Here is a 25,660-nt window from a genome sequence, read left to right as displayed (position 1 = left end):
ATGATAAGCTACATTTGCCCAAATTCCCTTGTCTACAAGACTAGTATCGGTACTGGAGCCTTGGCCGTCATCTGGTCAGCCCAAGCATCTCACAAACCCAGAGGCAAACATTTAACAGCTGCGCAGCGAATCCTTACCTGGCACAATGATCTCCCCGTCACCATTTCGCTTGGCTTTTTTGTGGATCTGCCCCTGCGCAGCATTCAGGGGCTCCTCCTTAGTATTCAGGAAATCCACACTTTCCTCCTTCAACAGCCCCTGAAAGAGGGAGGATAATCCCAGTCAGTACAGAGAGAAATGCCTGGGAGAGGAACTGCTATAGGCAAGAGACACATTCTGTTTCCTTCATTCTCTCGTGGGTACAATTCAAGGAACTTTTTTTTAAAATCAAAAAAGATCTTAGGAGTTCACTGGCTCTTGTGAGGCTGTTCCAAGACCAATTAAGCTATGCAATCGTGAATACCCCATAAGGTAAAAGAACAAGCGGGAAAAAACCATCCTCAAGAGGTAAATAAAAGTGCAAAATTGGTTATGCGTAACTAAATCTACAAAATATAATTCCAATGTAAATAAATAAAGAATATTAAACTTTAATCTCCTCAACCCAATTATATGCATATAAAAATACGGGGGGGGGGAGGGAAAGAAGATATGTAACCAATGAATAAAATGTCTAAAATATTTGTTATTTAGAATGAACACACGTACATACATATATAATTAGATCCCAATATCAGCTGATATAGCCAGCAATAGTATGACGAAGACACATAACGAACAGTTGTTTTATAGACTAACTACATTTCTACCCTATGAGTCTTCTTCAGTAGTCAATATATATATATAAAACTCAATCTTGTCACTATATGTAACTACTGGTGTGTCAATATATCATATACTGACCTATCTTTTCCCAAGAATATATTTACACTCATTGATGAATCATGAGTTATGGATATGGTTAAACGGATTATCCAATCATTTCTAATTTCAGGCCTTTCTCCAAGATAGTAATTTTCTAAAGGTCAGGCAGCAAACTTTAGATTTGTTTTTAAAGTTTTATTGGTTTTATCTTGTTTCTGATGATGATGATGATGGCTTCATATATGTGTGTGTTTGTGCATGTGTGTATACACACATACACTTGGTTTCTGACTATTAGCTGTGTTTTATCTGTAATATCAGTCCAGTCTTGAAATGCTCTTTCAAGTTTCAGCAAACATCTTCTGTATTATTTTTTAAACATTTGTTTAAAAAAATTCTTTCTGCTACAGTTAGCCAGTGATCTGCGATTTTGGTTTTTATGTGGGTTATATTTATATTTATATGCAGGTATTTATAGTTTCACACCCATCTCATATTTTGCTTTTACAAAACTGCAGTATGTATTCTTATAAAAAAATACATAATTTTATTATATGCCACTCAGAGAGAGTTGATCAAGCAGTTTATAAAATTTGTAAATAAAATAAGGAAAAACAAAGAACTAAATAGAAAAGATACATCTTTGAGATTCCAAAGATGGGAAGGAGAAAGGGAGGGGAGAGGGGAGCGAGGGAGGGGGAGGGGAGCGAAGGAGGGGGAGGGGGAACAAGGGGATTGGAAGGGCAGGGGCAAAGGAAGGGGGAGGCAAGGGGCAAAAGGGAGGTGATGAGAGGGAGGAGGAGGGGAGGGGTGGTTTGATCATTTGTATGCCTATTGAGTTCAATGGTATTTACTCCTGTGCAATCATGCTTAAGATAGGTAAAACTGACCAGGGGGAAGGAGGGGAGGGGGAGGGAGAGGATAGGAGGGAGGAGGAGGGTGGGTCTGATCATTTGCATACTTTTTGAGTTCAATGGGATTTATTTCTGTGCAATCATGTTAGGATTAGTAAAACTGACATTGGGGAGGGGCAGGGGGGAGGAGCAGGGCAGGAAGCGGAGGGGGAGGGGAGGAGATTGGGTGGGTGCGCACTGGGCAGAGGTGAAGCCCCTTTTCTTTCCAAAAGGAAAACACTGTGAACAGTATCATTGCTTTTCATTCATTCCTTTTTATTCTACAGCAGGCACATGTAGCCTCCCCCCCAAATTTAAACCAAAGCTGTCACTGGCCACATTCTCACCAGACCTTTATTTCACTTTAGGCAATCATGGCTTCTCCCAAAGAATCCTGGGAAGTGTGGTTAGTGAATGGTGTTGAGAGTTGCTAGCTCTGTTCCACTCAAAGAGCTTCAATCAGAGAGGCTGACTGTTAAACCACTCTGACCACTGGAGCTTTGTCAGTGGAACAGGAGGCTCTCAGCACCCTTCGCAAACTACATTTCCCAGGATTCTTTGGGGAAAGCCATACTGTCTCAAGTGAAATAAAGGTCTGGCATGGATGTAGCCCCCTGATTAGCCAAGCCAAGCAGCTGGCTTTTAGAACACTGACAGTTGGTCCTTACTGAGCATGCCCAACATTATCATTGAGTTCTATGCAAAAAGTCTTAAATTAATTAAAAATCAGCCAGGGATTTTTTAAACTTTTAAACTGCAGAAGATGAAGGTCAGAGTATGGGGCAAGATCAGTATTAGGATTATAGGTACTCTGTGAACATGGCTGATTTTTAATGAACTTCAACAAGATTATGAGAACTCTGACAGAAAAAAGTCCAAAAGGGGGCTTGTTTTTCCCCTCTCTTTTTACACTTTGAACTCTTGATTCTCTCTGACTGTTTTGTGTATTGCCATGAAAATTTAGAGGGTTGTTAAAGCAAGCGTTTCTGAGTTCAGGACTATAAGCTTGGTAAGGTTTTGTTTTGAATGAGCTTGTGGGAAGCATCAGAATGGCATGGGGGGTATTTTCAATTTAAATCCATGCTGACTATAGTATACAGCCACTCTTGTGGCTGTATAATAAGATAAAAATAAACTCATTTGAAATGTGGTGTTGGAGGAGAGCTTTGCAGATACCATGGACTGCGAAAAAGACAAATAATTGAGTATTAGAACAAATTAAACCAGAACTATCATTAGAAGTTAAAATAATGAAACTGAGGCTATCATACTTTGGACACATAATGAGAAGACTTGATTCACTTGAAAAGACAATAATGCTGGGAAAAACAGAAGGGAATAGAAAAAGAGGAAGGCCAAACAAGAGATGGGTTGATTCCAAAAAGGAAACCACAGACCTGAACTTACAAGATCTGAACAGGGTGGTTCATGACAGATGCTCTTGGAGATCACTGATTCATAGGGTCGCCATAAGTCGAAATTGACTTGAAGGCACATAACAACAACAAAAACCCTTCATCCAGACGTGGCAAAAACATTGTCTGTGTTTGGGGTATGAGTGTGGGTAACTTTGTTACCCAGAGACCTTTTTTTTCCTGTGTTTCAAGGGTTCTTGACAAAACCAAAGCACCTGGAGCCAAACCACACTTATTCAGAGGAGGTAGAATTTTTCTCAGCAGTATACGTTGGCCCCTTCTCCATGCATATCAAGTCAACAACAATTTCTGGGGTGTTTTTGGACCCCAAGTGTTTTTTGTTTCCAGAAGGAAACAGTACATGGTAACTGGCTGAAATTTGTGGACAGGTTAAAATTACAGGTTAAAATTTGAGACAAAATAATAATAATAAATAATAAATTTAATTTCTTCGTCGCCTATCTGGGCAATGGCCACTCTAGGCGACTTACAAAATTGTTAAAATACAATTGATAAAATACAGTAATACAATATAAAAACAATACATCTGCAGCAACAATATTAAAACTGGGCAGGAGGCATTACAGTTATAACAATTAACCCTCCCCGGATACCCCGAAGGCCTGCTGAAAGAGCCAGGTCTTTAAGGCTTTCCGAAACACATTTAGGGAAGAGGCGTGCCGGAGATCTTGTGGGAGGGAGTTCCAAAGAGTGGGGGCCGACACTGAGAATGCCCTCTCTCTAGTACCCGCCAATCTGGCTGTTTTTGTTGGTGGGATTGAGAGAAGGCCCTGTGTGGCCAATCTTGTCGGGCGGCATAATTGGTGGCGTTGAAGGCGCTCCGTGAGATAAACTGGGCCGAAACCGTGTAGGGATTTAAAGGTCAATACCAACACCTTGAACTGGGCTCGGAAAACAACTGGTAGCCAGTGTAGGTCGAACAACACTGGTGTGATGTGATCTCGGCGGCGACTATTTGTAAGTAGTCGAGCCGCCGCATTTTGTATCAGTTGTAATTTCTGGACCATTTTCAAGGGTAACCCCACGTAGAGCGCATTACAGTAGTCCAAACGAGAGGTGACCAGGGCGTGTACCACTAGTGGGAGCTGGTGAACAGGAAGGTAGGGTTGCAGCCTTCGTATGAGGTGTAGTTGGTACCAGGCTGCCCGGCTCACTGCCGAAATCTGAGCCTCCATGGACAGCCTGGAATCAAGCACAACCCCAAGGCTGCGGACCTGGTCCTTTAGGGGTAGACTCACCCCGTTGAACTTCAGGTCAATGTCGCCCAACCTTCTCTTGTCCCCCACAAGTAATACCTCGGTCTTATCAGGGTTCAACCTGACAATGTAGCAGAAGGACACCCCTGAAAGTGTAAATTACACAATGAAAAGTGCTCCTGGGGTTCACGAACCCCAAAAATCTATGTCTTTTTCCACATTATTTTGAGAGGAAAATAAGCGGAACTTGATTTAAATCCAACTTGTTTGTTTTTTAAAGACAAAATAGTAATTAATCGGCTTTTAATGGGAGACTAAAAATGGTTGCTGCATATAAAAAAAGCAGTATTTAATTGGAAGCAAGAAGTAATAATAGTAATGCACATTATGCTTTCCCTTCTCTTAGTCTGCAAATTAAACATTAACTCCTCACCTGCCACTGCCCAGTCTTGGCCTCCTGCTGGCCCCTCAGGAACTCCTCCGCCAGGGCCACCGCCTGGGAACACGTCTCTGGCCCACCTGCTCGGATCCAGCCCTGCAGTTCCGGTGGGAGGCTGGCCAGGAACTGCTCCAGGATCAGCAGCTCCAGGATCTGCTCCTTGCTGCATCTCTCCGGCTTCAGCCACTGGTGGCAAAGCTCCTGCAGCTGGCTGTAGACCCTTCGGGGGTCCTCCACCTCCTCGCAGAAGAATTGCCTGAAGCGCTGGCGCTGAGCCTCCATCCTCAGGGCATCCCCTCGCAAGATGGCCGCCTTCACCTTCCCATAGTCCTCCTGATCTCCGGCTTCCAGGCTCCTGAAGGCCTCTTCCGCTTCCCCGCTCAGGGCTGGCAGGAGCAGGGCAGCCCACTCTCCTCTAGGCCACCGGCAGGCTTTGGCCACTTGCTCGAAGGAGACCAGGAAGGCCTTGGCATCTTCCCAGGGGGCAGACTCAGGCATCGCTGGTGTGCTGCCTCCTCCTGTCTGAATGGGCTGCAGGGTCTTCAGGAACTCCTGCCATTGGGCTTCCCAGTGCTCTGGCATCCCCTTGCAAAGACCCCCTTTGCCCCCTTGTGATGCTCCCCATCCTGATCGCTCAGTCATATATCCACAATAAACTGCTCTGGTGGCTCCTACCTCTCTACCTGGCTGGCCCGTTTTGGGGGCTTCAGTTTTTTGCTCCTTCATCCCTTTAACTTCTCAATCAACCTCTTCAGATCTAGAAGGAGAGAGCAAATGAAGGTCCTTCTGGCAGGTGGATTCCAGACAAAAACCTTTGCTCCCAATCGTCCCTGATCTTGCCAGAAAAGCAGGAGGTGGGGAGTGGGGAGGAATCCGCTTTCTAATCCTTCACCCCTCCACTGGGATGAGCCAGAGTTTAAGAGATTTGACAGGAAACAAAAGAGCAGCAATCATCAAAGATTCCCATGAGTCCAGGGCCATTCCCAAGAGCTATCCCTGACACGAGTTTTTTCCTGAGCAAAGGGGAGTCAGATAATGGAATATTTAAAATACCTGGGGAATTAGGTGGGGGGGGAGAAAGAAAGAGATGACCTTGCAGTTAGGACAAGCCAAAAATACACTCTCACGAGCTCCAGAAAAACAGCCTATTTCTGTATATCACCAAAGTGGGTTCAGGGAGAGAGAGCGTAATTAAGAGACTGACAGTCGAAACCTAAATACACTCTACTCAGAAGTAAGTCCCACTGAGATCAACAGGGCTTACTCCCAGATAAGTGCATCTAGGCCTGCAACCTGAGCCGTGATCTTGTTTATTTATTAATTAAATTGATAACCCACCTTTCCTCCCAGAAGGAGACCAGGACGGTGAACAAAAACACTAAAAGCACTTTAAAACATCTGAAAAACCAAAAACTTTACAACATATTAAAATAAAATATTGTTAAAAACATCTTAAAACATCTTAAAAACATCTTTGAAAAACAACTTTAAAACCATCTTAAAAAGCAATTTGACCACAGACACAGACTGGGATAAGGTCTCTACTTAAAAGGCTTGTTGAAACTCCCTCCTTCAAATCTCATCTCAAGCACACATTCCACAGGGGGCTTGATTTAGGCAAAACCACCCTTCCCTTGCAACAGGATGAGGGGGGGAACCAAACAATAGCCTTGTATGTAAAGCACATTTAGAAGTTTTTAAATGTTTTTTGGAGGTTTTAAACTGCCTTGTTTTACTCTTGATGTGTTTTCCGCCCTGGGCTCCTTTGGAAGGGAGGGATATACATTTAATAAGTAAATAAATTAGATCACATCCACCTTCAACCCAGCCAGTACGGCCAAAGGATGATGGGAGTTGGAGTTCAAAATGGCCAGGCTGGCTAGGGCTGATGGGAGTTGTGGTCCAAAACATTTGGTGAAAGGAGGGTAACATCCTTGGGACAAAGTTAGGCAAAGTCGCTTTCCAATTCCCCCTTCCTCCCTTGCTAAGAAGTTCTCTGGGCTTGATATGCAAAAAAGGGGTGGGAAGGACCATTGCCTTTCAATGGCCAGGGGGTGAGATCAATGGGGACAGATATGGAAGGAAGCAAAGGAGAGGAAGAAGATGGGCCAGAGCTCAGTGGCTGAGCATCTGCCTTGCATGCAGAAGGTCCCAAGTTCAATCCCCGGCATCTCCAGGTAGAGCTGGAAGACAAGCCCGCCTGAAAGCCTGGAGAGCCGCTGTCAGTCTGTGTGAGCAATGCTCAGCAAGATGAACCAACGATCCAACTCAGTAGAAGGCAGCCTCCTCCATTCCTACGAGGACTTGCCCAGGGAGACACAATGACGGCCAACATCTCTTTCATACCTTGTTCAAAAAGGTCACCTGCAAGAGCTCAGCCAGGTAGGATGGTAGGAATATGCCCATTTTGCAGGTGGGCGGCTGATCCTTCAAAATGGCTGAAGACCACCTAGTATGTGTGTGGGGCTGAGGTGAGATTTCAACTAGGGGGCCTCCTAGTTCGATTCTTGATCTCATAACCCCAGCAGTACACAACCTTAACATCACTTCAAAGTATGCCCTCTTCTTGTTCACACATCTTAACCATTATATAACCACTTTAAAAAAAAGCCCTTGCACTTGAACATCTACATGCCAGACAGAAATTTAACAGGTGATGTTGTCCCCAGCAGTTATGTCCTTGGGTTGGGAAATACTGCACCTGTTGAATTTTTGCTTTCCCCTCAGTTGTTAAGGGCACAAGAGCCAAGCCGGAACAGAAAGTGGCAACCAGGCGCATCAGTTCATATTTTGCGGCAAGGGAAGGTTAAAGGGAAAGTTTCTAGTTCAGCAGTAAAGAACAGACCCCCTGCTTGTAACCCTGGAGTGGAAGCTGCCATACTGGGCCACAGGTCCATCTAGCTCAGCATGGTCGACACTGACTGACAGTGGGTTTCTAGGGTTTCAGGCAGGAGTCTCTCCCAGCCCTTCCTGGAGATGCCTTCAGGAACTGAACCTGGCGCCTTCGACATGCAAGGCTGATGCTCTGTCACTAAGCTACAACCCTTCCCCGTAGTTAGGTAGCGACTGCCAGTCAGTGTCCACCACACGGAGCTCGATGGAACAGTGATCTGTTTTGGTGTGAGACAGCTTCAAGTTCCTGTGTTAAGGCTTTAAGAGGAGAGGAGACAAATCCGTGGAGGATGAGGCCATCAATGGCTACTAGCCACAACGGCTGTAGACTACCATCAGGAACAGAGGCACCGTAACTACAATTATTATTATTATTATTTATACCCCGTTTTTTGGCCAAAGGCCCTCAAGACACCTTACAAAGAAAAATAAACACAAGTATAAAAATATATCAATGAAAGCAATACAAATACGGGTCACTGGGGAACAACAGTGTAGCTCAGCGGCAGAGTATCTGCTTTGCCAGGTAGGACTGGGAGAGACTCACTGCTTGAAATGCAGGAGAGCCACTGCGGGTCAGTACTGAGCTAGGCGGACCGCTGGTTTGACTAACCACAGGCACAGTAACTCTGTGTGGTGTAGTGGTTAAGGTGTTGGACTACAACCTGGGAGACCAGGGTTTGAATCCCCACACAGCCATGAAGTTCACTGGGTGACCGTGGGCCAGTCACTGCCTCTCAGCCTCATGAAAACCCTATTTACAGGGTCGCCATAAGCCAGAATCGAATTGAAGGCGGTCCATTTACATTTATTTAACTCTCGCAGGCTGCGATCCTATTCATAGTTATCTGGGAGTCCCTTATTCCGGAGCAGAACTGCACTGTTAGGCTGCAATCCCAGGTATACCTCGCTGGGAGGAGGAAGCCCTACTTAACACAGCAGACTTGCGTTTGCTGCAAGAAACGATCTTAAAGGGGCTGTTCGGCTTCACATTTTCTTGCGTGATACAAACATTATTTATTTATTGTTGTGTGTGATACAAATGAGCTTGACAAAAAAAAGGAAAGAAAAACAACCCTGGAAATGTTTCCTGCAGGGGAAGAAATAAGACTATCCCCATATTGATTGGGCGGGAGCAACATCTGGAGGGCGACAGGCTTCCTCGTCGCTCCCGGAACTCTAACCCTGTGCTGTGTGTGTGCGAGTGTGTCTTTCCGCCCTTATTGTGGGGAGGGGAGGGCTGAGGCCCAGCGACTTCCTCCAATGCAGTCCTAGGCGAGTCTACTTAGAAGTCAGCCCTATTTTTTTCAAGGGGCTGAGTCCCAGGCAAGTAAAGGGCGTGCAGGAGGGCAGCCTCGAGGGCAGCCCCCACGTGGAGCTCTTGCCGCAGCAGCAGAGCTCTGTGAAGCTCCCCAATCATACCGGAATCGACGAGGAGGCCGGTGAGACTCTGGATTTCCTCCCTCCCTTCCAATCTCTCTCCGGTCGGCCGCTCAGCTGCCCCGGTCCGGAAGGAGGGACTGGGATCCAGGCTCCCTGGTTGGCTGGAAGCGGGAGGAGGTGGCACAGCTCGTCTCTCCTCGGACGCCTTTCCACTCCCTCAAGGTTTTCTCCCCTTTTCCGTCGGGGGTTTGACCGAGGGCGGTGCTTCTGAGGCAGGAGAGCCGACCCTGCGGCGACCCCTACTGGACGGCTCGCTCGCTACAGCCCCTCGGGACTATCCCCAAATCACAACTGTTGGGGTGCAAAATAATCCTTCATGCAAGGCACGAAAACCTTCGTGGGGAATCCGAGCCCGCTTCCGTCAATTGCAAGCATATCAGCTGCTCTGATCAGTGACAGCTTTGCTTCAAAAGCAAAAAGTTAAGCCTTTTGAAAATGGAAATGGATTGCCTTCAAGTCTATCCCGATTTATGGCGACCCTATGAATAGGGTTTTCACGGTAAGCGGTATTCAGAAGGGGTTGACCATTGCCTCCCTCTGAGGCTAGTCCTCCCCAGCTGGCTAGGGCCTGCTCAGCTTGCCACAGCTGCACAAGCCAGCCCCTTCCTTGGCCACAACTGCCAGCTGGGGGGCAACTGGGCTCCTTGGGACTATGCAGGTTGCCCACGGCTGCAGGTAATCCCTGAGCCACTCACTGTGGGGATGATATTTAGCTGGCCCTTGACACCTAGGAGACACGAGTGGGGATTTGAACTCACAGACTCTGGACTCCCAGCCAGGCTCTCCAATGTGGTTGCCCTTCCGATGTAGTTGGATTCCAGCACCCATCAGCCCCAGCCAGCACTGCCAATAGTCAAGCCTTGCCAAAAAAAAAAAAAGAGGATCTTGTACAGCTGGAAAAGGTTCAGAAAAGGGCAACCAAAATGATTAAGGGGATGGAGCAGCTCCCCCATGAGGAAAGGTTGCAGCATTTGGGCAGAGCTTGGAAAAGTTATTTTTTTGAACTACAACTCCCATCAGCCCAATCCAGTGGCCATGCTGGCTGGGGCTGATAGGAGTTGTAGTTTTCAAAAAGTAATTTTTCCAAGCTCTGCATTTGGGGCTGAGGTGCAGTAATCTATTCTAGGGTCTCAGACCCCTTACTTTTTTGGGAACTGGGTCCCTATGTCTCCAGAGTCCTACAAGCCACTCAGCATGAAAGCAGTGTGTGTTAGCCACTGAGAAGAATCTTCTAACATGCTTCCTTGTCCTTTCCTGCTGTTTGGAGCCAATGAGAGAGAAAGGAGTTGAGTCAGCCACAGAGAAGACTCTTGTCAGTAGCTAACACTCCCATGCTGATTGGCTTCTAGGAATGTCTGTTGTGGGAACATGGGAAGGACTGAGGAGTGTAGAGATGACAAAGGAGAGCAAACAAGCTAGGAGGTGTGGCTGTGAGGGGGTGTGGCATGATGTCCATTTCACAAAGGGACTCTTCACTCTGAATTTACCACTATGCTACTGTCTAAGAAGTGACATGATAGAGGCATGGAGAAAGTGGAAAGAGAAAAGGTTTTTCACTCTCTCTCTCTCTCTCTCATAACACTAGAACTTGTGGACATCAATAAAGCTGAATGTTGGAAGAATCAGGAACCAAAGAAAGTCCTTCACGCAGCCCATAGTTAAACTATGGAATTTGCTCCCACAAGAGGCAGTGATGGCCATTGACTTGGATGGCTTTAAATGAGGATCAGACTCATGGAGAAGGCTGCCAATGGCTACCAACCATAATGGCTAGGCTCTTCCTCCAGAGTTGGAGGCCGTATGCCTCTGAATAACAGGTTGCTGGGACCTGCAGGTGGGGCGACGGATCTCGCACTCGGGCCCTGCTTGTGCGCTTCCCATTGGGGCATCTTGTTGGCTGCTGTGAGAGCAGAAAGCCGGACTAGATGGGCCGTTGGCCGGATCCAGCAGCCAAGGCTCTTCCTATGTTCTTATGATGGGAGTTGTAGTCCAGCAACGTCTGGAAGGCTGCAAGTTCCCTGTTCCCTGCTAGATCTGCTTATTTGGGAGAAAACACCATTTAATCAAATGGAATTACTTCTGTCTGTATGTAAAAAATAAAAACACAAATTGTAGAGGAGTGCGCTGTAAGCTCCCCGGAGACACAGGATCACGGTTGTGAGCTATCATTTGAATTTCCCACAATGCCCCACAGCAATTCTGTATCAGGAAATTTTTGTTAGATTTCTATCCCACCCTTCCTCCCAATAGTGGGCTCCTACCTGTTTATTCAGCGTTTATCCTGATTTGCTTACGCAGCGGTAAGACTACGTCCAGTCTTTATTGATGACTTGTTACAATTGGTTTATGGGGCAGTTATACGACAATAAGCGTTCATCCTGCATTCATCCTGTTTTGCTTGCAGGGTGTTCCCACATCTTCCCATTTATCATTCATTCATCCCACAGTTTACAGTGCACTTTCCTGTCCCTTTCCTAATCTCAGAAAGGAAAATTTTAAGAAAAGTGGATTAATTACACTAGGTAGAGATGGAGAACTTCACACCTATCTTTTACTTTTTTTAGGCTAAAATAGAACCTACTGTATGAAGGTAAGAGTCAACCCTATTGCTCCACCCACTTTTGCCTCTGGCTCCTCCCCTCCCAAAAAAATCCCCCAGATCCCTTGTACCTCAAAGGGCTCAGTGGCAGAGCATTTGCTTTGCGTACAAAAGACCTCGGGTTCAAACCCTGGTATCACCAGGTACGGTTGGGAGAGACTCCCTGCCTGACACCCTGGAAAGCCACTGCCTGTCAGTGTAGACAATACTGAGCTAGATGGACCAACAACCTGACCTAGTATAAGGCAGTTTCCTATGTTCCCTCAAGTTGAAAAAGGTTCTCTACCCCTGAACAATAAATGGAGAGTTCTCTTGTCTGCAGACAGGATTTCCTTGTTGTTGCCTTGGCCATTTAGAGAACATAAGAGCAGCCCTGCTGGATCAGACCAAAAGGCCCGTCTGGTCCAGCACGGTGGCCTCACAGTGACCAGCCAGATGCCAGGGGCAGGGTAGCCCACAAGCAGGACGTGAGTGCAACAGCAGTGGCCCTTAAGGTGGCAATAGTGGGCTTCTTTAAAAGACACGGTTTTAAAACCAAGGACTTCTTGGCTGCAAAGATTTGAAAGCTTTGTTCCACACGTGCAGTATAAACAAATGCAGACTTTCATGTGTGAGGATGTTTAGTTTTTAAGTAAAAAAATAATAATCTGGAAATATTTCCAGGCCTAGGAGGGATCAAACTCCACCTCCAATATTATGATCTATATTATACAGATAGAGAGGCTTCTGAGGTGAAGAAATATTGGGTGGTATTCAACTAAGTCGTACTTGGGGTAGACGCACTGAAGTTAATGGACATGACTAAGGCTGCAGTCCAATACACACTTACCTGAGAGTAAGTCCCACTGAACCCAATGAAGCTTACTTCTGAGTAGACATGTATTGGATTGCAACCTAAGTTAGGTTCATTCATTTCCATGGGTGTACTGTGAGTAGGACTTAGGTGAATACCTCCCAGTATTCCCACACTGATGGCGGGGAAAGCTAAGTCCAACTTATGATGGCACTCCTAACACACAAGTGCTCTCTTCTTGTTCATCTGTTGTGCTGTCTGATAAAATCCTCTCTCTTTTGGAAACTTTTCTGACCCAGTTTCTTTCCAGTCTGTATTTTCTTACATGCGCAGAGGACACTCGTTGGTGTGGATGATAACAAAGTAAGATTTGTGATTATCTCCATATTGCAGAGTTTTGACATCTACTCTGGGCTGGAGTTCCCAACGTTCCTTAGGGGAAAAGGATGACAGGAAAAATGGTTCCATCTTAAACAGATTTATTCATAACTATATACATCCTCCTAAGACCAAATGAGCTTTATCTCACAGTCAGCAGGCATGATGGTAACCTAAATCAGCTATTTTGCTGTTAAATTATGTTTGCAACTAACACCTTTTCTATAGAATTTCACTGTTTTGGCTTTCCCGGGCCTGCAGTGCCGTAAGGCCGAACACCCCCTGCCTGATACAGGCAACGTAGGGCTTAAATCAGCCCACCTGCTCCACCTACCTGTTGCTTCAGTATGCATGCCCTATGCACTGCACGCACACATGAGCCATCATCCAAGATGGATGATCCCTGAGGGCAACCCCTTAGGGATGCCCCGCCATTACCTTGGGTGATGACAGATGTGCACACAGTACATAGGATATGCACGCTGACCAACAGGTAGGTGGGGTGGGCTGGCTTATTTAAGCCCCACACTGTCTGTACTGACGGGGCAGGTCCCTGGGAGCTCCCGGGAGTTCTCGCTTAGCGATCCGCAGCAAGTCAGGTCACTGAGTCCTGCAACCCAACACTGCCAAGGATCAACGAGCAGGAGGGACCCCCCCCAACCCTAAAGAAAGGGCCCCTTGGTCAGGGCACAACCTGGCCACCCGTTGGCACCCGGCCTGCTAGCAGCCAAAGTGGGAAGAAGAAAGGGGGTCTTTGGCAAGAGAGCCTGATGGGAGGCCAGTTCTAATGGTGGAAGTTCAGGTGCTGATGGAACATCCCTTGCTGATTTTGCAAAAGTTGTTGCTGACCACAGATTCAGTCAGTGCCCTTTGTGGATTGTCTGATGCCTAACCATTCTATCTTTCCGAATGAAACTCTTCCCACACTCAGTACATTCATAAGGTCTCTGTCCTCCATGTGTTCTTTGGTGTTGGTTCAACTTATCTGACCGATAAAAGTTTCTCCCACATTCAGGACATTTGAATGGTTTCTCTCCCATATGCATTCTCCAGTGAACCTTCAAGTATCCTCTCTGGCTGAACCTTTTCCCACACTGAGAACATTTATATGGTTTTTCTCCAGTATGAATTCTCTGATGTGTTTTCAAGGTGTCCCCCCAATGGAAGCATTTCCCACACTCAGGGCATTCATAGGGTTTCTCTCCAGTATGAATTCTCAGATGTCTGCTCAAATACCTTCTGTGACTGAACAATTCTCCACACAGAGAACATTCATATGGCCTCTTTTCAACTTGAGTTTCCTTTACTGACTTTGCATAACCAAAACACTTCACACTCTTAGGGGAGTTATTAGGTTTCTCTTCTGTATGGTGACTCTGAGATCTAGTCAAATCACATCTTTTCCCATCCTCAGAGAATTCATCCTATTTCTCTCCTATTACAGTTCTTTGATGTTCAATAAAATGTGAATTTTGTTGAAAGTTTTCTTCTGACAGGGGGCATTCATTGTGGTCTTTGGTTACATGCATCATAACAAGCTCTGATCTGTAGCAATATCTCCTACCATACTTGGAGAGCAAGGGCATTTCCCCCATTGGATGCATTTCGGAAGGATGGCTAATTGCTGTTTAAGACCTTCTATTTGCTCACCACATTCATGCTCTCTCTCTTCTGGCTGCTTCCACTGTTGCCCTTTGGATTGGCCTCCTTCCTCCTGCATCTCAGCCACCTCCAGCACATTCCCATTGCTTATCTCTGGGGCAGTCCTAGAGGTACTCTCTGACCAGTTTCCTCCACACTGAGAATTCTCCATCTTGAGCAGGAATTCCTTTCCATCACCTGCAGAAACAGAGAGAGGAATTTTGTCCATGCTGTGGAGACCTCCTTTCAAGATGTCTGTAATCTTTCTTGACCTAGCTGTTTCATCAAAAGTATTTCTTTCTCTACTATATTCATCTTTCTTTCCTGCTTCTGTGGCTATGTTGCCTAACCTCTTCTTTTAGCTGGAGCTGTCATTTTGTGACAATGTACATCACCAGACACAACACTCTGTGCTTTATAGATAAATTAACCAAACCTATTAATGCTAATAAGGGCTAGAAACATGGCTTTTAAAATAAATAAATAAAAGTATCCAACACCACCTTCTGCAAACTAGAATACTTCACAGAATTGTAACGCATACAGGAAAGATAACAAATCATGGAGAAGAGTTGTCAAAACTCTTAACTGTTAGTGTCATTAGCTGCTAGAAGTTGATGCATTTTCTTCAAAAGAAACAAAATAATAAAATAATTAGTTAATACACGGGTAATTCAGGTTCATTAATCTGAGCAGATCTTAGAAGAATACAATTCATAGTGTGGATGTATTTGGGATAGTGGGTGCTGTTCTGACCACCTCTGCTCAGAAAGGAAGTCCCTAACTGCCCAACGTAGGGATGAGGAACTCAGGCCCAGAGGCTGAATGCAACCCTCCAGATATCTCTATCAGGCCCTCAGGCTGCTCCATATGTCCCCTCCCTGGGCCACACCCTCCACGTGCCCTTGTCAAGTGCTTTTACCTGGCTGCAAAGTGCCCTTGAATTGTATGCTGATGATACCCAACTCTTTTTTCCAATAACATCGGAATCAGGAGTGGCCATAGAAGCCCTAGACCAGTGTCTGGACTCTGTGGTGGGCTGGATGAGGGCCAATAAAATGACTCTGAATCCTAGAAAGATGGATGCGCTGTGTGTAGGTTGAGCCTAAGTCTGGATAATTGGTCAATTCCTTGCTTTGGATAGGACCATACTCTCTCTGAAAGAGCAGGTTAATCATCTGGGGGTGCTCCTACATCTTTCTTGCTAGAGGCCCAGGTGACCTCAGTGGCTAGGAGCTCCTTTTACCAGCGTAGGCTGGTAAGACAGCTGCAGCCATTTCTGGATCAGGATAGCCTCACTACTATCTTCCACCCACTGGTAACCTCCAGATTTCTGTAATGCACTCTTGAGGTTGGTCTGGAAGATGCAGCTGGTACAAAATGCAGCAGCACGACTACTCACTGAGGCAGGATATCACCAACTTGTTGCCCTGCTGCTGAAAGAACTGCACTGGCTGCCCATTAGCTACTGGGTCAAGTTCAATGTTCTGGTTTTGGTGTACAAAGCCCTATACAACTTGGGATCAGGATACCTGAAAGATGGTCTTACCCAGGGCTCGCACCAAAGGGTGGCCAGGTCGGACCCTGGCTGAGGGCCCCTGGGGCCACTCGATAGGATAGGAGAGCTCCCCTTCCATGATCTGTGGCAGGATCACTGCCACAGATCACAGGGAGGGAGCTTCCGAGCCACCCTCACTCTACCTTCCTCTCCTGTCTTTTGCGGCTGCGTGCTCTGTGCACACAGGGCCACCATTAACCAAGATGGCAACCGAGGCTTCCCTAAGGGGATGAAGCCTCCGCCGCCATCTTGGTTGATGGCACACATGCATGCTACATGCATGCATCCCTGCCATCAACCAAGGTGGCGGCAGGGGCATCAGCACCTTAGGGAAACCTCGGCCGCCATCTTAGTTAATGACAGCCCTGTGTGCACAGCATGCACAGCCGCACAAGACAGGAGAGGTAAGTAGGTGGAGTGAGGGAACAGGTAGGTGGCTCGGAAGCTCCCTCCCTACAATCTGCAGCAGCAATCCTGCCACGGATCAAGCAAGGGAGTGCAAGGCAAGGTAGGTATGTAGGTGGGTTGGCGTGCGTGCGTTCGTGCCCAAGTGCCCCGGCCTTCCTGGCGCCAGCCCTGGTCTTACCCCTTATACACCCAGTCGATCACTATGCTCTGCAGGTGAGGGCCCCCTGCCGGTACCATCTAAGTCTATTCTGCACAACATAGGAAGTGGACCTTTAACGTTGTGACACTGAGACTTTGAACACTAACACTTGTTCTTGGAAGAAGCCTCAGATCTGGGCTTCAAATCTTGGTTAAGAGGGAGCCCTGGTTAAGGCTGGGAAAAGAAGCTGGGGCCAGAGCGGCAGGGGAGGGGAAGAGTGCAGTCCCGCAGCTCCCGATAGAAGATTGGGATCTGATTTCAAAAACGCTGCTTTTTCTTTTAACTGCTGTTGGTTTTACTTGTTACTTTGCTGTTGTTTTGAGGTTGTGCTTTTGTCATATTTTGTACTGCATCAATATGGCATAAGTCGCTTTGTGTACTTTTGCAGGAAGGGTGAGGTATAAATTCATTAATCATGATAATATAGGAAGGACAGTAAAAGGCGTAATGGGGGTGGGGTCACTCCATGTGTCAAAGGGGGCACAAACTCAAACAAGGCAGAAATCGCAAAAGTGGTAGGCTCCTCCATAGAAATGCTCTGCCTCCCCATAGCTCTGGGAAAGAGCGCCTGCTTGGCATGCAGAAGATCCCAGGTTCAATCCCCAGCAACTCCAGGTAGGGCTGGGGATGAGTCTGTGTTATTATTTTAATTTATTACCCACTCTTCACCCCGAGGTTCCACAGCAGGTTACAACAGTTTAAAATACGTCATTAACATCACAAAAATGGAGTATTGCTATTTATTATTATTATTATTGACAATACTGGGCCACATGGACCAATGGTCTGGCTGCATAAGGCAGCTTCCTGTGTTCCTATGAATCTAAAAGTTGCTTAGTGTGAGGGACATATTTTTGTCATGTCTATTCCCATCTACCCAGTTTGGAGAGATCCTTTTGGAGCTCTTTGCGATACCTTTTTACTTTTACCTGTCCCTGCACACCTGACTGTCTCACTGGTCCCCCCAACTCTGCCCCCTGTCCCTTGCCTCTTGTGTGTCGTGTTTCTTAGATTACAAGCCTGCGGACAGAAGTTCTCTTGTGTTAATTGATTGGACATAAGCCACTCCAGCAGGCTTTTAGGGTGAAGAGTGGGGTACAAATACAGTACATAAATACACATCATTTATAAACAAGTTGAAAAGGACTTGTCTCAGTACAGCTGCCATACTTAACAGTCCCAACAGTGGCAGCACATGGGAAGGGGCCAAAAGGAAAGATAGGGGAAGGAAGCAGAAAGCCAAGGGAAGGGAAGGAGAGTCCCAGCTTTTAATGGCAATTTCTGTACAAAAAAGGATTGTATTTAGGAATAAGAGTATTGTACTTTGGGAATGGATTAACGTTCCTTTATGTCAAGTTTCTTTTCATACATATGCATTTAAAAATGGAAAGAGGCCTCTTTTTGTCTACCAACTGTTTTGAACCCTACAAATGGCAAAAGGTTTGCCTGATGTTTACTGGATTTTCTTGACCAGAAGAAAACAATTCCTTACCCAAAGAATCTCTGTTCCCACCATCCTCCTCCTGCAGGACTTGCCAGACCATGGTCTTTTGGACCGGCTGGGTAACTCTCAGCTTGACTATCTGCAGAGAGCTGCCCATTTTGTCGAGATCCATTGTTCCCTGCAAGCACAAAAATTTCGTGAAGGAAGAACACAGGACTATTACATTTACAATCCTTAGTCCACTAATAAATGTTCAGGGACCTGGTTTACACATCACAATAAGCCACGATGCCGCCCTGGGCTCCTATTGGGAGGAAGGACGGGATATAAATCTAATAAATAAATAAATTATGTTGAGCTGTAGTTTGACTGTGAACATCCCTTCCGCCTACCCCACCCCCAGTGGGCAGTTCCCAGATGGCGAAAACAAGCCATGCTATGGTTTGTCACATTGTCTGATCCTGGATTTGGGTTTGTTTGAAACATACAAACCACGAGCAGCAAGTTCAGAAACAAACCAATATTTCTGACTTATCATCTGTGGTTTCTGGTTTGAAACAAACCACTGTCTGAGTTCAGATGGCACAACAAGCCATAGATGGGCCACATGGGAACTGGGAGAAGCCACAAGAGGGTCCACGCAGCGGGGCGGGGGAGGCATATTCACAGCAAAACTATGGTCTAAAATAAACTGTGGGCTATTGTGACATGCAAACAAGGCCAGAGTAACAATGGGGGAAATTGCCCAACCCCCAACACTTACAGAAGAGGCATGGGAATAAATATATACTAACACAGGCCACTGCCAGAGTATTGAGTTTGGGCTTATGATTCTAATCCTACAAACGTTTTGGAAGATATGGTGTCTTTTAAACCTTTTCCAGCTGTCCGAACGTAAGCACATTGTTGGAAGTGGCGCAAGAGCAACTCCTGTTTTGTTCTTTTTTTTATGTTCCAGAAGGGAGATAGAGTTAGGGTCCTCCAGATGGCTAGGCTTGATTACCTTTACCTGTCGTTAGACTGATATGTCTTAGGGAACCTTATCTGCCCCTCCTCCTTCCACCCTTCCCTTCTCTTCTCTTCTCCAACTATCCCAGAGAGAGGAGACACCTTTGTCTCTGCTCTCTCCCTCCTGAGCCATGAGGGCTACTCCCACATCTGGGCATTGCGCCTCCAACTTAGTTAGTTAGCACTAGGTATGCCTTTCTATCTACTATGTACTTCCATAAATAAAGTAGCTTTTCTTATTTTACTAAGTCTTCAGTCTCAATGATCCTAATGCAGGGTAAAAGCCTGCTTTCTTCGGTAAATGCGCGCACACTGGCATACTCGCATTTCAGACCGCTGTTACTGTCTGCTTAACAAATTTAGCACCACAACACACATCTCAGGCAGCCAGTCTGCATCTAAACGAACTAACTTTTCAGCAGCCATTATCGCTGCATATGTTGCCCTGATTCCTATACACCTACAGCTTTGCACATAACAAAGCGACTCACCAGAATGACACCTGCCTCTCTCCCAACAGTTTGATCCACTGCCTGTCCTTCAGGAGAAAGCGATGAACTGGAATGACTTGAGACTTTGATTGCATTGCCTGCAGGGGATGGAATGGAGATTTTAGAAGGGGAGCCTGTCTTCCCCTTTGTTGTTAGGGTGATTCAGAGGAGGATGGGAGTCCTTTCCCTTTAAGTGTTAAGCCCGAGAGGAAATTTTGTCAAAGGCAATTTTCGATTCAGTGGTGGGAAAAGATGCTCTTATTGTGAAGAGAAGTTGAAGCATCTGAAAGAGCTCAACTTATATCCAACAACTCAGGCCGTGCACAGCTTATTTCAAGGATCTTGCACAGAGGAGCTGCTGGTATATTGTTCTAGGAAGCTCCACTTCAGGTGAAACTGACCTGGGAAAAAGCCTGAAAAACTTGGTAGGTTCTGATCAAAGCAGGATTCTTGGATATGTATAACGCTATTGCATTCTCTCATTTTGGTAGAGAGACCTAGTTCTGGCACTTTGGATCAGACACAAGAAGAGGCTGAGCATCCTGCACCTTCCAGAGTGGCACTGAAGAAAGACATTCAGGGGAGGCAGCTGCTCTGATCCCCTACATGATAAGCTGCATTTGCCAAAATTCCCTTGTCCACAGGACTGGTACCAGTGCTGTAGCCTAGGCCTTCACGTGGTCAGCCCAAGCATCTCACAAACCTAGAAGGTGGCAGAACATAGTAGCTAATTCAGTGAATTCTTACCCGTCAAGTTGATCTCCCCGTCCCCATTTTGCTTGACTTCTTTGTAGATCTGACCCTGCACAGCATCCAGGGAATTCATGCCCTCCTCCTTCAGAGGCCCCTAAAACAGGAAGGATGGTCCCAATCAATAGAGAGAGACATGGCTGGGAGATGGACTGCCCTAAGCAAAAGACACATTCTGCTCCCTTCAGCTCTATGCCATTGCATTCCTTTTGCAAAATAAACGTCTCACCAGCTCACAGGTTCTCATGAGGCTTCTCCAAGGCCAATTAAGTTAAGCAACTGAACAGCACACAAGTTTAACAATTCCCTCCATTTCCAGCCAGCAGATCTATTTAGGTAGGGAATGCTTTTTCTGCTCTCTCTCACACAAAGGCGATTTACAATCCTTAATATCTAAAAAGACACATTGTAAAGGGAAGATGAATTGGGAGGGAGGGAGAAATACACAAACACAGGTTCAAGTTTTTAATTCCAGGAGGTGGTGCATGATTGCCATCAGTGTGTCTATATGCCCAGAAGAGTTGCACCTATAGATTTCCACCCTGTCAGGAAGCTCTTAAATTGGGGGTAGCCAATGTGGTGCCTTCCAGACATTGCTGGACTCCCATCAGCCAATATGGTCAACGATCAGGGATGATGAGAATTTTAGTTCAGCACCATCGGCAGGGCACCGTGTTGGCTATCCCTGTCTCAAAAACACAATAGCCCTGTCTGAAATAAAAAGTAGGACCTTGAAGGGCTGCTGTGAAGATATGGGAGACAAGGACTGCAAAGAATTTTGATACTAAAAACCGGTAGAGGAATTGCAGAGAGACAGTATCAAAAAGCCTTATCAAATCATAGTTAAGAAATTGTTATTAATGATAATCATTTGTCAATAACAGTAATCGTTATGGTTAGTTTTGGACAGGAATCATAGTAGCTCTGATATTCATCTCATAAACTGGTGAACATACATATGACACAACAGTATGTATGATATGAATGTAATTCCTTTAAAATTGTTTAAACTCTTGATATGTTTTGCAATAAGCCATGTATTAAATAAAAATAACTAACAATAATTATGATACAAAGATTAGGTATTATATGTGGCTGTCTCGAGCATTCCTCAGTTGGGGCACTTTTTGGAAGCATTTAAAATGCTCTAATGTAGAATGCCATTCTGCAGAAAAAAGTTAAGACAGGCCAGGAGGCATCAATCCTTGCTGTCCATTTGAAACTGAACTACAGATGGTCACCTACTCTACATGCTGTGTCTCCTAGAGACTCTAACCATGACCAAGCCCTCACCTGCCACTGCCCAGTCTTGGCCTCCTGCTGGCCCCTCAGGAACTCCTCCGCCAGGGCCACCGCCTGGGAACACGTCTCCGGCCCGCCTGCTCGGATCCAGCCCTGCAGTTCCGGCGGGAGGCTGGCCAGGAACTGCTCCAGGATCAGCAGCTCCAGGATCTGCTCCTTGCTGCGCCTCTCCGGCTTCAGCCACTGGTGGCAAAGCTCCTGCAGCTGGCTGTAGACCCTTCGGGGGTCCTCCTCGCAGCAGAATTGCCTGAAGTGCTGGCGCTGAGCCTCCATCCTCGGGGCATCCCCTCGCAAGATGGCCGCCTTCACCTTCCCATAGTCCTCCTGATCTCCAGCTTCCAGGCTCCTGAAGGACTCTTCCGCTCTCCCGCTTAGGGCTGGCAGAAGCCGGGCCACCCACTCTCCTCTAGGCCACCGGCAGGCTTTGGCCACTTGCTCGAAGGAGGCCAGGAAGGCCTTGGCATCTTCCCAGGGGGCAGACTCGGGCACCCCCGGTGCATCTTCCCCTTCTGTCTGAATGGGCTGCAGGGTCTTCAGGACCTCCTGCCATTGAACTTCCCAGTGCTCTGGCATCCCCTTGCAAGGGTCCCCTTTGCCTTCTTGCGACACTCCCCATCCTAGTCTCTCAGTCGGATATTCAGAATAAACTGCTCTGGTGGCTTCTTCTGCTCTGCCTATGTGGCCTTCTAGTTTTGGGCCTGCAGATTTTTGCTCCTTCATCCTTTTACTTCTCAATCGACCTCTTCAAATCCAGAAGCAGAGAGCAGATGAAGGTTCTTTCTGGCAGGTGGATTCCTCGCAAAGACCTTTGCTCCCAATCCCCCTGATCTTGCGAGAAATGCAGAGGGAACAATCCAACTTCAAATCCTTGGCTGATTTTAGCCCTCCACTGGGATGAATCAGACCTGCAGAGATTTGCCAGGGACAAAAGAGTAGCAATTGTCAGAGGCCTCCAGTAGTCCATTTCCTAGAGGCATTCCTGAGTTGGGGGAAGGGAGGGCAGTTTCTTCCTATTAAAAGAGAGAGGCAGAACATTTGAGTAGATAAGATGGCCACATAAGCATTGCCAGAAAGAAAAGAGGAAATACATCACATACAAAAGGACAAAAAGAAGACACAGGTTTGCATAAAATTTGCATATGCTGCTTTATAAACAATTGCTATAATTTAAATAAAAATACAATACATATGTGCTGTGCAGTGGTTAGTGTGTCAGACTAGGACTTGGGAGACCAGGGTTCAAATCCCTGATCAGCATGAAGCTCTTTGTGTGACCTTGAGACATCAGCACTTCTTAGCCTACCTCCTCAGGGGGTTGTCATGGGGATAAGATGGAGAGGGAGAGACCCATACAAGCTACCTTGAACTCCTCGTAGAAAAGGAGGGATATACAGGTAAAAATAAACAGTCCATGTGCTTTAACTCAAAGCCTGCTCTCCCTTCTTCGGATTCCTTATCCTTCAGTCAGACTTGGACCAGACAGAGGAATCTTCAAACAAAGAAGGGGTTCTCAAACTTTTGGCTGAAAATTACCAAGGCTCAGCAGCCGCAAAATGGTGGTGCAGGAACAGAAACAGTCACAAAATGGGGGTAAAAGAGTCAGTTACCTTATCCTCCACACACACCCGTGATTTCTTTCACTTCTCCTCCCTGATCCTTTTACATTCATTTCTTCTGCCTTTAACACTTTATTGTCCTTCATTTCTATTCACAGTTGATTTTTTATTACTATTGGGTCAATTTATATACCTCTTAGATAGGGTTGTCAGGTTCAGGGCCTGAGACTGATCCTGTATCTTTAGGAGAAGAGAAAGTCAGCCAAGTGCAGGTGTTCTTGCAACCCTGTAATGGGAAAAACCACAAGGTGGAATTCTCCCTTCCCCCTGCACAACTTTTAAAGATACAGAAGACCTCTTGGACGCCCGGGCCCAGCCTCCAAGAGGTCTTTTGTATCTTGAAAGGTTGTGCAGGGGGAAGGGAGAATTCCACCTTGTGGTTTTTCCCATTACAGGGTTGCAAGAACACCTGCACTTGGCTGACTTTCTCTTCTCCTAAAGATACAGGATCAGTCTCAGGCCCTGAATCTGGCAACCCTACTCTCAGATTTAACTAAAACTCTTGAGAGCCAGTGTGGTGTAGTGGTTAAGGTGTTGGACTACGACCTGGGAGACCAGGGTTCGAATTCCCACACAGCCATGAAGCTCACTGGGTGACCTTGGACCAGGCCCTGCCTCTCAGCCTCATGAAAACCCTATTCATAGGGTCGCCATTAGAATTGACCTGAAGGTAGTACATTTACATTCTACTCAGCAGTTGGCAATGTAGGTTAACACATCATAAATAAACATTATCATAAATAAACAGAAAATACAAAATAAATGCCATAGGATTTCTCCATTCTATCACACAATTAACAACTAAAGAGGGGGTTATATTGAACTAACTTTTACTCATAGTAGACCTGTTGGGATCAATGGACCAAAGTTACTCATAGCCATTAATTTCAATGGTCTACTCTGAGTAAAAATTAGTTGACTACAACCTAGAATATCAACATAAACATTATACATAAAAATCAACAACAAAAATAAAAGGAAAATTCATAGGAAACGGCATAGACAGAATATTCTCTAAATATCAGGAAGCAAAATATTACAAATTAACTAAAAAGAAAAAACCCACCTTTTTAAGCAACACAATTGACAATTGGGCAATAGAAAATCAGCTCACTCTTCCCAGCCACCATACATAAGTCTATCATACCATTAAACAAATGGATCCAGTTAAATCCCTAGCCCCCTATAAAGCAATAAACACTGCTTAATCTAACTACAGATAAAAATACACACGATTCAGTTTTACTCAAGCACACCCTTACATGATCAACATGCACATTAATACTCTGAAACGGGTGGGGAACCTTTGCCCCCCCCCAGATGTTTGCTGAACTACAACTCCCATTAGCCCCAGCAAGCATAGCCAATAGCCAGGGATGATAAGTATATGAGAAGAGCCTGGCCGCTGGATCAGGCCAATGGCCCAATAGGAAGCCCGAAAGCAGGAAGAAAGTTATAGTTCAGCAACATAAGAAGGGCTTAAAGCTTCCCCCACCTGCTCTAAACCAGTATGCTCGAGCTTGCTATTCTAGCACACCCTCAAATCACTCTCCAGACCAGCCTTTCCCAACCAGTCCAACAACATCTGGAGGCACACTGGTTGGGAAAGGCTGCTCCAGACTCTGCAACCACTCCCAAAATTCAATCTCGGTTCCTCAGTCAACAACCCACTCGCATGTTGACACCATGAGCCCCACACAAATCTGGACAAATACTGACAGAACAAGCAAGCAACACACAAACACACACACCCAGACCAAATATTCATGCCATGCACGCTGCCTCATCTCTCACTTGGGATGGGGGCACAGAATCCATTTCTAATAGCTGCCTCTCACCCTGTGGGAGGCATAGAAACATCTTTCTCCATCTTTCTAACAGACCAGACAATGACACTTCATCTGTTGCAGCTGTGGAGAAACTTTGGGCTTCTAGGTGTGGCTCAACTGCAACTCTCATCAGCCCTAGCAAGCATGGCCAGTGGCCAGGGCTGATGAGAGTTGTAAATCAGCCACACCTGGAGGGCCCGAGGTACCCCATACCTGATCTAGTCCCTCCTCCCTTCGAAAGAGAAAAGGAGAAAAAAGTACTATGAACAGGAGTTTCCCCTATAAAGACCACCCACCTCTGACCAAAAGGAATCCAAATATCAGGCTCTCTTCCCCAAGAAAGAGATGGGAATTGATGCCAGGTTGCCAGGCACAGCCTCCAACAGGTCTTCTGTATCTTTAAAAGTTGTGGAGGGAGAAGGGAGAATTGTGTTTTTTTCCATTACACAGTTGCAAGAACACCTGCAGTTGGCTGACTTTC

At 46.1% G+C, this 25,660-nt stretch overlaps 1 protein-coding gene across 1 annotated transcript in view; it reads right to left on the bottom strand.

Annotated features, from left to right (window-relative positions):
- LOC133378880 (uncharacterized) overlaps positions 1-25,351 on the bottom strand; it is a 38,864-nt gene extending 13,513 nt beyond the window's left edge. Inside the window, exons 1-9 of the mRNA XM_061613493.1 lie at positions 25,189-25,351; positions 21,726-22,744; positions 20,430-20,529; positions 19,683-19,780; positions 18,232-18,361; positions 14,469-14,772; positions 9,143-9,264; positions 4,823-5,562; positions 138-258 (exon numbers count right to left, since the gene is read on the bottom strand). Of these exons, the coding sequence (XP_061469477.1) occupies positions 138-258; positions 4,823-5,562; positions 9,143-9,264; positions 14,469-14,772; positions 18,232-18,361; positions 19,683-19,780; positions 20,430-20,529; positions 21,726-22,454 (2,344 nt within the window). The 5' untranslated portion in view covers positions 22,455-22,744; positions 25,189-25,351. The remainder of the gene's footprint in view (positions 1-137; positions 259-4,822; positions 5,563-9,142; positions 9,265-14,468; positions 14,773-18,231; positions 18,362-19,682; positions 19,781-20,429; positions 20,530-21,725; positions 22,745-25,188) is intronic.
- Between the last annotated feature and the right edge of the window lie 309 nt (positions 25,352-25,660).

Source organism: Rhineura floridana, chromosome 3 (assembly GCF_030035675.1).
Source record: "Rhineura floridana isolate rRhiFlo1 chromosome 3, rRhiFlo1.hap2, whole genome shotgun sequence".
Lineage (NCBI taxonomy): Eukaryota > Metazoa > Chordata > Lepidosauria > Squamata > Rhineuridae > Rhineura > Rhineura floridana.
Note: the sequence above shows the minus strand (reverse complement) of the source record. Positions and strands in the feature narration are given on the sequence as shown.